The sequence below is a fragment of the Ascaphus truei genome, chromosome 10 (genome assembly GCF_040206685.1).
Source record: "Ascaphus truei isolate aAscTru1 chromosome 10, aAscTru1.hap1, whole genome shotgun sequence".
NCBI classification, from domain to species: Eukaryota; Metazoa; Chordata; class Amphibia; order Anura; family Ascaphidae; genus Ascaphus; species Ascaphus truei.
Window position 1 is genome coordinate 33,829,408 of NC_134492.1, and position 12,630 is coordinate 33,842,037.

Sequence of the window (12,630 nt, forward strand, 5' to 3'; positions counted from 1 at the left end):
TTGGTTTTATTCATATTCATTTTTATTAAATTGTATTTTTTCATGCTGCACTAGGATCGGGCGCTTTCTTTTCTTGTTGTTCACAGATTTCTGGGAGTTCGTTGGTCCTTGATGAGAGCAGCCAGATCCTAGCATGGACCCTTGGTTTGGTTGATATATTTTTACATTTTTCACATTTTTTATTTTTATTTTTATCTTTGACACACTTAGTGTCATTTTTTCTGTATTTTTCCATTCATCATTCATTTAGTATCATTCAGGAGGGATTCATTAGTGCAGTAGTCATAACTACCAACACATGCCATTTTATTATATTTGTATTGTTCACTGGCATATATTTGTGTTTACAGCAGCTTTTTAAACATTGGCACTCAGCATTTTATTATAACATATTGCATGTATTTTTATTAGTGTGAGTCAATCATCCATAATACTGTTGCATTCACTTTTGCCATTCACCTTTGCTATATCCATTTCATACAATCATTTGGTAATTAGTCTGATTTTACACCTGAGGAGCGCAGTCTATTCTTTGTTTGTTATAATATATATATATATATATATATATATATATATATAGTCTGAATAGGCTTTTGAATGAGCTGCCTCTTCAAAGTTTGTGCTATTGAGACTCAGGCTTCCCGCTGCCTGGAACTTCTGGAAGTGTACTTTCTGAGACATACTGTACAATTTACGGTGCATCATGTGAATGTCCTGAGCCTTATGAACTTTGCAGAAAGACATGCTCAAAAGCACCTTCCAACAAGTACTGTGGCATTAAGCTAAAACCTGCTAGCTACATTCTACAATCAAACAGGTAGTCTAATCACAGGTGAACATGCCCAGTATTGCACAGCACTGCAGATTTCACTCTGAATAACATTCATACAAACAATGTTTTCTAAGGTGAATGTTTAGTACATTGGGATACACAAGATGTATACTGTATATTGCTTTACCTTTGGGAAATTAGAGGACTACAATCTCAACACACTAAATCAGACATTTGTAAACTAGAAGTACTATAAATTCTCCAAATACACAAATTGTTATACTGAGAAACATATCTATACTGTATATACTTACATTTTAAGAATTCGCTGCTTGAAGTGGAGCTAATTTGGTGCCTTTCATTAAATAACATATTTCTAATACAAACAAAGTGTGCAGATCCTGCTGTGTGCACCACTGGTTATTTTAATGTAGATTGATTTTAACAATAAATATAGACAACATGGCAAAATGTTGTCTTCTATATTTTCTGAATTTCTTTCATGACAGGCAATTAACCCTAGTGTGTTTCTTTCCTTCTGCATTTACCATGCATGTTGAAATTCTGTTACTGTACCTTACTCCAGGGTCCCCTGAAGAAGTGCGCATGCGCACGAAACGCGTTGGGTATTTTTAGAGATCATTTGAAAGAGAGCACTAAAGGACCAGGTCACAGCACCCAGTCACAGTTCGAGCAAACGGTATAGACGTGCGGTACAGGAGAAAGCGGCGGCGAGTAGCTCCACCTAGCGAGTGACGTCACGGCTGACGAGAAATCTCGCGAGGTTTGGCCTGCAGGGACGCTGAGCCCGAGAGCAACCGGAGGAAGCGCCGGCGGCCATTACAGCAGCACCACGCGCCGAGGACAAGCTGATTAAAGAACTCCACAGTATACACACCGCTTGAACCCTTCTGAATTGCTGTAAGTAGGATTCCAGTTTTACCACACTGGATCCTAGACCTGCTCCAAAGCTTCTCTTGTTTTTAGTATTGTCTAAATAAATCTCTGTTTATTGTCAGCCTTTCTGTTAGTGTTGTTTGTCATGTATGTCCTGTTTGTATGAGTTATATGTTATGTAGATTGCAGTGTCACGCTATGATCTTTCTTTTTATCTCCCTTGCATGATACCACGTGTGCTGTTGCGGAGCTTGCAGTCCCTCTGCCGGATCAGCATTTTTGGACACTGCAGCACATCTTTGGACTCATTTCAGTTTTGGACATTGAGGCGCCGGGCTGTATTGTTATCTCTGTGTTTTTCTAACTGTGTTTGGGTTAGGTTTTCCTGGCAGCCGTCCTATAGATAGAAAATTTTTCACATTGTGTTTGTATTGTGTATATATTCACATATTGTTTAGCGCTATTCACACCACCCTTTTTTCTAGTTACTCCAGGGGTGCGCTTTTCAGGGGGAGGGGGGTGCGGCTGTTAGAGAGGCCCCTCGCATCCCCGAAGGGGAATAAATGTCGGGATCGCGTGAGGCCTCTGTAACTGTACTTACCTGGCCTTCCGACGATGCTTCTCCATGACAACCCGGTATCAAATAACACAGCGGGGTGACGTCACATGACCCCGTGACGTCATTTGATGCTGGAGGCGGGCAGGAGGGGGGGGGGGCAAGAGCCAGAGGAGACAGAGGGATGCATGCAATACATTTTTCACACCCCTGCCTTACTCCCTCCATCAGTCATACTATGGTATGGTATACTTGCTTTGACAGTTCTATTAGGGAATTGAAGAAGGGTCGCAGGCTAAAAGGAGCTGGCAGAAGTCTTGCAGGGTTAAGGACAATCTGTAACTGATTAGCTACATCACAAAATACCAGTCCACAATTAATAGTAAGAAGTCCGAGATTCTGTCACGTGAGAACATGACAGCGGACAATAGACCAGCTCAGCTTTTCCGCACCATGGAGAGGCTGTGCAAACCTGCATGTCTGCAGTCTGTTGAAGCCTTTTCACAGGCCTGTTGGGATGATTTTTTTTCTCTCCTTCTGTGATAAAGTAACCTGTCTGGGCTGGGGTCCTGACTGTGCTATCTAACAAGTGTCAGGGTTCCAGGCATGAAAATGCAGATTCTCTAGCTTTATGCACCAGTTTTGACCATCTGGATGTAGAAGACCTGGTGCAAACAATCCAGGTGTTGTTTCCCACTACCTGTGATTTGGACCCAGTCCCAGCATGCCTTCTCTTAGGCTGTGTTGATGGAATCAATGCAGTGTTTGCCAAAATAGTCCTGTGCTCTTTGCATACGGAGATCTTGCCTGAACCGCTAAAGGAAGCAGTCATCAAACCTCTTCTAAAAAAGCCATTAGACCCAGATTGCATGGCTAATTACAGACCTGTATCAAACCTTCCTATCCTAGAGAAGGTTATTGAGTGGTGGCTACCAAATTGGAAAGCCGTCTATAAAGTCATGAAATGTATGACCCATTCCAGTCAGGATTCAGAAGACGGCATAGTACTGAAACAGCTCTGGTTTGTGTGCTAAATGATCTCCTTATGGTGAGAGACCGAGGTGACTGTTCGATCTTAGTACTCATTAACCCCTCTATAGCATTTGATACCGTGGACCATGGGATCTTAATAGAGTGCCTGAAGGATTTCTGTGGACTGGGTGGCACAGTTCTCAACTGATTCAGATCCTCTCTCACTAGCAGGTCACAGACAGTATATTCAGGAGTGTACTCCTCTGCACCAATGCCACTGTCATGTGGAGTGCCACAGGGTTCTATCCCATCTCCTACTGTATGTTGTGCGCAGTGTACATGCTGCTACTAGGTGACATAATCAGCCGGCATGGCCTGTTTTATCATTGCTATGCAGATGACACTCATCTCTACTTATTCTTTTTCACCAAGCACCAAGGACCCATTAACAGTCTTCAATAGATGTTTATCTGAGCTCCTAGAGTGGACGATTGTCAGTTGGTTGAGATTGAATCCTGATAAAACAGAAGTGTTTGTGGTGGATGCTCACCATTGGAAGACAAGACTGCAGCTAGGTCACCACACTGGCCTTAAGCTTGGGGGCTCCCAGCTGCTAAACTCTGTGTGTAGAATCTTGGTGTTGTTCTTGACTGTGACTTGACCCTTATAGATCAAGTGGCAGTCGTGATTAAATCTTCATTCTTCCACCTAAATAACATAGCCAATATTAAGCACTTGATCCCCCCAGAGGATCTTACTACGCTTGTCCATGCCTTTGTGTTCTTACACCTTGACTAGGGCAATGCACTCTACCAGGGTTTTCCGGAAAGAGAGCTGCAGCTGGTGCAGAATGCTGCAGTCAGGTTGTTAACTAACCAGACCCGTTCTTGCCACATGACACCTGTTCTTCATTATCTGCACTGGCTGCCTGTAAATGGTGATTTTATTTCAAGATTGGCCCAACATGACCAGGATCCCAACTATCTGAAAGAGCTTCTAGTTCCCTACACTCCCATTAGATCACTTCAATCTGCAGATGAAGGACTCCTAACAGTTCCCATAATCTCCTTGACTTCCTTTGGGTCCAAACTTTTAGCCACGCTGCTCCCACTCTTTGGAACAGTCTGCCTCGGACAGTTTGAGAGGCCCCCTCTCTGGAAATCTATTAAAAAATAGACTCAAGACCTACAGTACCAGTTTACCAAGGCATTTCATTAATGAACCACAACCTGACCGCCATTTAATAGCTACAGTACTGTCCCATCCTGTATTGTACCTTTCCTTGTGTTTGGTCTCGTTTATAACCTTAAATGTTTTCTTCATTTTCCCTTTTTAGAACTGTGAAGTGCTTGGAGTCCCATTGGCAGAAATGTTATATATAAATATATATATATATATATATATATATATATACAGTGGTCGACAAATCACCAAAAAATCTACTCGCCACACAACAAAATCTACTCGCCACCTAGTACCAAACGTGTGCTGCTTGGGCCAATAGGAGCTCGCCACGATGTTAAATCCACTCGCCCGGGGCGAGCAAATGTATAGGTTTGTCGAACACTATATATATATATATACACAGTATCATTGAGATATTTGAAAGTGACAAGAACGTCCGTATTCCTTCTACTTTATTAAAGATAGATTATTCTAGACGTAAGGATCAATATCCGTAAGACTTTCTTTATAATAGTTTTTGTGCAGAGCCTACATAATTTAGATCAGGGGTGGGCAACTCCAGTCCTCAAGGGCCACCAACAGGTCAGGTTTTCAGGATATCCTTGCTTCAGCACAAGTGGCTCAGTTAATGACTAAGCCACTGATTGAGCCACCTGTGCTGACGCAGGGATATCCTTAAAACCGGACCTGTTGTTGGCCACCCCTGATTAAGATGGTCTTCTCTGGGCCTTCTACACACTGCTTATGTTTTTCCAGAAATATGGTCACAGAAATAGTAATTTAGACAAAGTCTTACCAACAATTTCTGCATATGTAAAATGTAATATGCACCACGTGGCAGAGTAACATTACTATTAAGGAGTTGCCAAAAAATGTTACTTATTCACTGCTGGATGGACCAGAACAAAAATCCGTCACAGAGCTATAGCTCCTCGTGTACGGGTCTTACCTTTTCTAAGGGGCTCTCTACCCGAGGAATGCTGATCATTGGCAGCTGGGCTAAATTATCAATGGGAGATTTTTCATGTTCCGTCTGCCGTCCCTTAAAGTTGTTTACCACACACACAACCTGAAATATTTAAGCACACAAAACAGAAATAATAAACACCAACTCGGTTTGCACAGGGAGATGGGGAACCGGGCAGTGATAAATTACCTCAGGTTTTCAAAAAAACTGGGAGTTGGTTTATGCTGGTCGGATGGGCCTTAGGTTTTCATGGGTTGCATCCATAGTTATTTATGGTGCTGCTAGATTTGGTATGATAAGTATATAAGCAATTGATGGGCCATGCACTGAAAGTAAAATAGAATGTTACCTTGCAAAGTTACTTTATCTGGTAGTGTGTATTACTGCTAAGACGGCCAAGGAAGGTCTATCAAGATATAGCACTCAATAGAATGCGACATTACACCGAGAAAATATTGTAATAGAATCCTTAGGTCTTCAGTCAAGTGGCTGAAACCAAGATCATGGGGATTTCTCATTTAAAGAAAAGGTGTCAGCTGAAATAACACCAGACTTGAAGCTCAACCTAATCAATGTATCCTATTTTATTATGACCCATTCCAGATTTAATTTTTTTTCAATATCGGTACAGTATCTGTGCTTTTTACCTACCATATTTCTCAGAAGAGTGTTTCCTGCTGCACACCTCAAGCATCTGATGCATTGAAGGATTTGTTATACTCATACAATCATTTTATTTTATTTTTTGGCAACATGATTTTCATCTCCACTGACATGAATGTTTAACTACAACTGACTATATAGACGAATGACTTGCCAATGCTAGATGATAATATGAAAATGACCCCAGTTTATTTTCGTGTCATTTTATAGTTTCTCCTTTATAAATTAATTATCCAGTAAACCAAGAATCTATAAGAGCTGATAACTTTACCTGGGAGGGTCATTTCCCAGAATCCCTGGCTGCAGTGGAGGCACTGTATGCTAAGCGATAGTGGTGAAAAGCAGCATTGCAGACCTGTCTGAGACATGTGAATATGCTCATGAGTCTGGGCCATGGTTGTAAGCCATGATGTGTTTAGTGATAACTAGAGATGCTGTATGCCAATTTGCCATAAATCACTTTGTACAGGACTGGCTGAACATTTTGAAAAACTTAAAAAGTTGCTGAAAAGTTTGTGCGAAAATGTCAAGTTGAAGCGAAATTCAAAATGTCAGAAAATAATCTGCCTTGAAATATGGGTTTTACCATAAGAGGTGAGGGGGAGGGGAGCGTGTCATACCCACTGAAACATATAGCTCTAAAAACACATCTATACAACACATGAAGACACCAGAGATACTGTACCTGGGAAATAGGTTAATTTGAATATGGAAATAGGCTTATTTCCAAGGGATCTCATGTGTGTTCACAGGTATCTCTCCATGTGTTGTATAGGTTTCCTTAGTGGTTTCAGGCTCAAAGGACAGGAAGGGATCTTCCTTCAGTATTATCTTTGGTGTTCAGAAATTGGACAATTGATTCCATTTTGAAAAATACGGAGAGCAGCAAATCCAGAAACTGAAGTGCTCGGAAAGCTTAAAGCAGGTACTGTAGCCCTTCATGTCAGTTTCTGGCAGGTTCCTGGGTCCCCTATTACCTAGAATATAGGTCTCTGGGTGTCTTGATCTCAGCACAGCCTTTGTGCTCAAGACAGTATCTGTGAGCAGGCTTCTCTGCTCTCCTGTGAGCATAGTTGTGTGCTTTGGAGTCCTCTCCTGTGTCTTGCAATGAGTACACAATAATGCTGTATGCTGATTTCTTCAGCCTGGAGACCTTATATTCCAGGACATAGGGGACCCAGGAACCTGCCAGAAAGTGTCATGAAGGCCACCTGCTTTAAGCTTTCCGAGCACTTTAGTTTATGGATTTGCTGCTCTCCGTATTTTTCAAAATGGGATCAATTGTCCAATTTCTGAACACCTAAAATAATACTGAAGGAAGATCCCCAACTGTCCTTTAAGAAGAGCCTGAAACCACTAAGGAAGCCTAAGATCTTATGGTTGCATAGCTTCATTTGTATATATTCACTGGAGATCATTTACATTGCGCTTCCCTATATATTTTTTCACATCACATATTTACTAGAGCAATGAGGTTGTTCTTGATGTTGAGTTAGAGCTGCACTCATTTTTGCTGTCACCTTAATCCCTTTGGTTAACTAGCACTGGGTTATTTTTTCATATATCATGTGTTATATAGATGAGTGTTCTCGGTGGTGTAGAAATCAGTGTACTTTACTACACAGCAAAACCCATATTTTAGGCTGTGGAGTTTTAAATTTTGCACACTTTCCAAATGTATGATTTTTTTTTTTTTAAATGCTAATTTTGTACGGTTCCCAAATTGACAAAGAGTTCACATATCTCTAGTGTTGACTGAAGTTTTATATACCATAGAAATTGATATATTAAAGATGAAAGGGTTGGGCCAGAACTTTTGGTGCTTTCTGTACTGAGCCATAGACTAATTTGGTGTTACTGTAAAGTATATGCAGTATCTCTTTAAAATGCACAGTGAAGTTTCTGGCAATAGTATGTGCCTTTAATATCATGTATTAACTATATATACCAGGGGTGCTCAACTCCAGTCCTCAAGCCCCTCCAACAGGTCAGGTTTTCAGGATATCCCAGCTTCAGCAAAGGTGGCTCAATCAGTGGCTCAGGCAAACACTGAGCCTCTGATTGAGCCACTTAGGCTGAAGCAGGGACTGATAGGCCACCGGTGCTGAAGCAGGAACTTATTCATTAACCTGTGCTGAAGCGGGGATATCCTGAAAACCTGACCTGTTGAGTGGGCTTGAGGACTTAAATTGATCACCCCTGATCAGGGTCCTGAATCCCAAAAGGGTGCAAAGTTTTATCATTCCTTAGCTCCCATTCACATGAACAGGCGTAAAGGCGTGCTAAAGCTTGGCACCCTTTTGTGGTTTTGAGACCAGGCATGCAAACCCCACACTAATATTTTCTGCATTTATATACACTACAATGATAGATTGTTACAGGATAACGTATCACACCTACCAGAAAAACTGCTATTGATATTCCAATGAGAAACCCTGCAAGGACATCTGACCAGTGATTGCGATATTCCGCTACCCTGTTAATTCCAGTAAGAAAAGCCAGACACATTAGGCCTAGACAAAGGACAGGTTTGGCGAGTCGTGTCCCTTTGGCTTTGATGGTGTTGGTAATATACATCTGAAAATAAAAAGCAGAAACATGAAGCATTCTTTTAAAATATTAAAGAATTCGAAATGTTGACAATATTGCTGATTTTTCAGGTTCCTTTAACTGTGCAGAATAGACAAATAATGATCATTTTGAAACCGGACAACAAGATAAACGGAGTAGATCGTTATATAAATGCACATAATGGGTGGTAATAAGATGTATCTAAATTATCTTAATGAAAATGTATGTCTTCAAACCTCATGAAAATGTATGTTTGCCTACTACAGAGTTTTCATACAACAGATACATTAATTAATCAAAATATAAATTGTTCACTATGTACACAATAAATTGCCTGCCAATGTCAAATATAGCTGTAAAGTAATATGCTGTATATTAGAAGACGATATATATCACTGATTCATTTAATGATAACATGTTCTTTTTTCCCCTCACTCATTTCTCTGCTTAGGCCTCTGTACTTCATTAGATGTATAAATACTAGAAGCAAAATTACCAAAGAAGGATTTTTTTGTTATTTGAAGCATGTTCACGATGATGTTAGACAAGGAGGTTGGCCAAAATTTTTCTAAAGGACTATTTAACCAAGAAATCCTTGTAAACATCATATTTCTAGGTTCTAACACACATACTATACGCCCAGTGCTGGGAAGTGTTCGGCTCTATCCAAATGGATAGGACTACAATCTTGTCGCTGCTTATTGAATCCGTACTGCAGATGTCACCGACTGTATGAGCCTGCCAAATGAGACCCTCAGAGAATTTCTAACTGTTGGAAGACACCAGATCCGAACTGCAGGTTCCCACAGCACCAGGAACACTGAGACTGGCTACATCTGTAGGAATTGAATATATCTTGCTGAAGAAGGTTACAGTAATAATAATAATAGCATGTTCTTGTATAGCGCTGTATCCGTGTTTTACCCCACTTCTCACCATATTAAATAAGGGGCCCGTGTCATTCAACATTAAGGATTTTATGGACAAAAAATGAACAGTCATTTCTCTGCTTATCATAGCTTAGAGACAAAGTATATACCTTCTATTATGTGGTGGGATTTTCCATGTCACTGGAGACAATTTGTTAAGGAAACACCAAATTCATGAATTATAACTAATACATTGAGAGAATGGGGAATGGTTTGCCCAGGTCTCTTATTGTCCCAAGATAAATGGAAGAAAGTGAAACTGAGCTATGTCTCGCTACTGTATGTATGTATGTATATATGCATGTATATATAGCGCCATTAATGTACATAGCGCTTCACAGCAGTAATATACGTGTCAATCATATAAATAACAAATAATATAAATAACACATAAAGGGGAGAAGTGCTTCAGACACAAAAGTAACATTTAGGAAAAGGAGTCCCTGCTCCGAAGAGCTTACAATTGGTTGGTAGGAAGAACGTACAGACAGTAGGAGGGTGTTCTGGTACGTGCGTCTGCAAGGGGCTTTATGGTTTAGGTATGAGGTGTTACTTATCAGCCATGGAGCTACTCATATGCTTCCTTAAGCAGTTGTGTTTTGAGGTGGGTCCTAAATGTGGATAGAGAGGGTGCTAGTCGGATATTGAGGGAAAGGGCATTCCAGAGGTGTGGGGCAGTCAGTGAGAAGGGTTTAAGGCGGGAGAGGGCTTTAGATACAAAAGGGGTAGAGAGAAGATATCCTTGAGCAGAACACGAGTCGGGATGGTGCATAGCGAGAAATTAGGGCTGAGAGTTGTAAGGAGGATCAGAAGAGTGTAAAGCTTTAAAAGTGGAGGAGAATTGAGTGTGTGATACGGGATTTGATAGGAAGCCAGGAGAGGGATTTCAGCAGCGGAGACACTGAGACAGGTTTCAGAAATAGTAGAGTGATTCTGGATTTAGGATAGATTGTAGGGGAGACAGGTGAGAGGCAGAAAGGCCAGACAGCAGGAGGTTACAGTAGTCGAGACGGGAGAGAATGAGGGTCTGTGGCAGAGTTCTTGCTGTCGAGCAACAGAGGAAAGGGAATCTTGGCAATGTTGCAGAGGAAAAAATGACAGTTTTTTGCTACCTTTTGAATGTGAGAAAAGAATGTGAGAGAGGAGTCGAGTGTGACCCCTAGGCAGCTGGCGTGGGCTACTGGGTGAATGATACAGTAGTACTTCCAACAGTAATGTGGAAGGCGGTAGTAGGGCCAGGTTTGGGAGGAAATATGAGCTCTGTTTTTGAAAAACAGAGAAAAGAGACTGGGGTCCCAGGACATGAGGAATATAAACCAACAGTGCCACTAGTAGGAAAAGAAAGCTAATTTTAGGTGGAAATATCTATGCCTGGATCATCAATCCAGCCCATGTTAAAGTATCTGAATTCACAAACAGCAGCACAAATTGAAAATGATAAGGTTATTGCTTTGATATCATTACTGTATTCCACTGCATACTTTAGAACGGGGAGTGAAGATGTGAAAGAATACAAATGAAATATTGAGAAAGTAGATGGAGATAAAGGAGTTAGCAGTAAATGAGCACATTGTAATTTCCTCACCCTAGACCTGCGAGTACAACCCCCCAAATATTTATTTCATGTAGTTTCTTGCAATTAATTCTTGCAATAAATCTTTCAGTTCATGGATAGTGTTGGAGAGAAGCCAACACCATTGTGATTGTCACTCAACTAGACCAATTCTTTTGTTGCTTTAAACACCTTGCAACATATTGTTTAATTGCCAGTCCTTTTCTTGAATTTCCTCTGTTATTGTCTCTGGGACTTCAGATTTAAATAAAAACACGTTAACTTCTGTAATTAGAAGCAAGGGGTCAATATCAGGTAATTCCATCAGAACCGTTATGGTGGAAAGTTTTTTAGGCTGATGGCTTTATTGAGTGAGATAATAAGTATGGTGCTATGTAAAATCAATGGGTGATGAGGGATCTGACTTTATGAGCGGTGACTGTGCTAACACTGCTCTTTAGATCTCATCAATATGATATAAAAAGATACAAGTGTTTATTCTGTGGGCCTTTTAATAATCCTTTATGCTTAGTTTGTAGTGCAATCCAGGTGTTAGGAGCACTTTTTTGTTAAGCAATCTCTTGAAGAATCCATAAGGAACATAACCACGTTGTCCCATCATATTAAATGTAAATCACTCCTAAATCTGGGTACGCATTTTCATGACCAGATCACATAATACACAGTACTGAGTGAATAGTAGCCTGCGCGTTTCACCTTGCTACATACACAGCCAAACTTATTGCACTGGTTATTGTGACACAAGCTTCTAAATTGCACAATTTGTGACTTCATTGAATTGCACGACAATACGGTACAATTTGCACCAGCAGAAACAAGTTATCGAGAGATAACGGGTGCAGTAATGTTGGCTACAGCTGTATATCTTTCCTTACATCACTTTTGCAGTTAAACACTACTTAGAAATATATTAAAGATTAAATAAATAAAGATGTTTAGTATTACATCTGAATCTTTCAATGTATTCTTAGGGGCTAAACATGTTTACTTCAATAAATATGTTTCCTAAAAAACCATACAGTTTTCAATGATCCATTGTTTGGCTGTTGTTAGAAGGGGATCATGGGAAAATTGAAATGTCACCTAAAATACCACTGGTCTGAAAGATAAACGATACAGTGGTACAGTAAAGTTATTTGCTGAAAGTAATGGACCTCATTCATTTCTAGGTGGTACCATTGAGCATGCTTAGTAAGGGCACTCACCATGATGTTTATGTAACCGTGTATCACAAAATGCCATTATACTGTTCATACATAGTTTCACCAAGCCAAGGTCCTTATATACAAAGGGCATTTGAGGTCTGTAAACACTAATTACACCTATGAACGAGCCCTCTTGTTAATATACAGAATTAAAAAAGGTATCACAGTCTGCAACTAATCTACATGTCTTTAGGACCACTACAAGTATTACATAGTTACATAGTAGACGAGGTTGAAAAAATGCATGTATCCATTGAGTTCAACCTAAGTTAGATTGAGACGACAGATACTTATCCTATATTTGTATTTACAGTAATTTGTACTTGCACCTTCTGTCATA

At 40.3% G+C, this 12,630-nt stretch overlaps 1 protein-coding gene across 1 annotated transcript in view; it reads right to left on the reverse strand.

The window, feature by feature from the left end:
• Positions 1-12,630, reverse strand: part of PLPPR5 (phospholipid phosphatase related 5) — a 174,524-nt gene that overhangs the window by 16,537 nt on the left and 145,357 nt on the right. Inside the window, exons 5-6 of the mRNA XM_075616487.1 lie at positions 8,413-8,589; positions 5,332-5,451 (exon numbers count right to left, since the gene is read on the reverse strand). Coding sequence (XP_075472602.1) covers positions 5,332-5,451; positions 8,413-8,589 — 297 coding nt within the window. The remainder of the gene's footprint in view (positions 1-5,331; positions 5,452-8,412; positions 8,590-12,630) is intronic.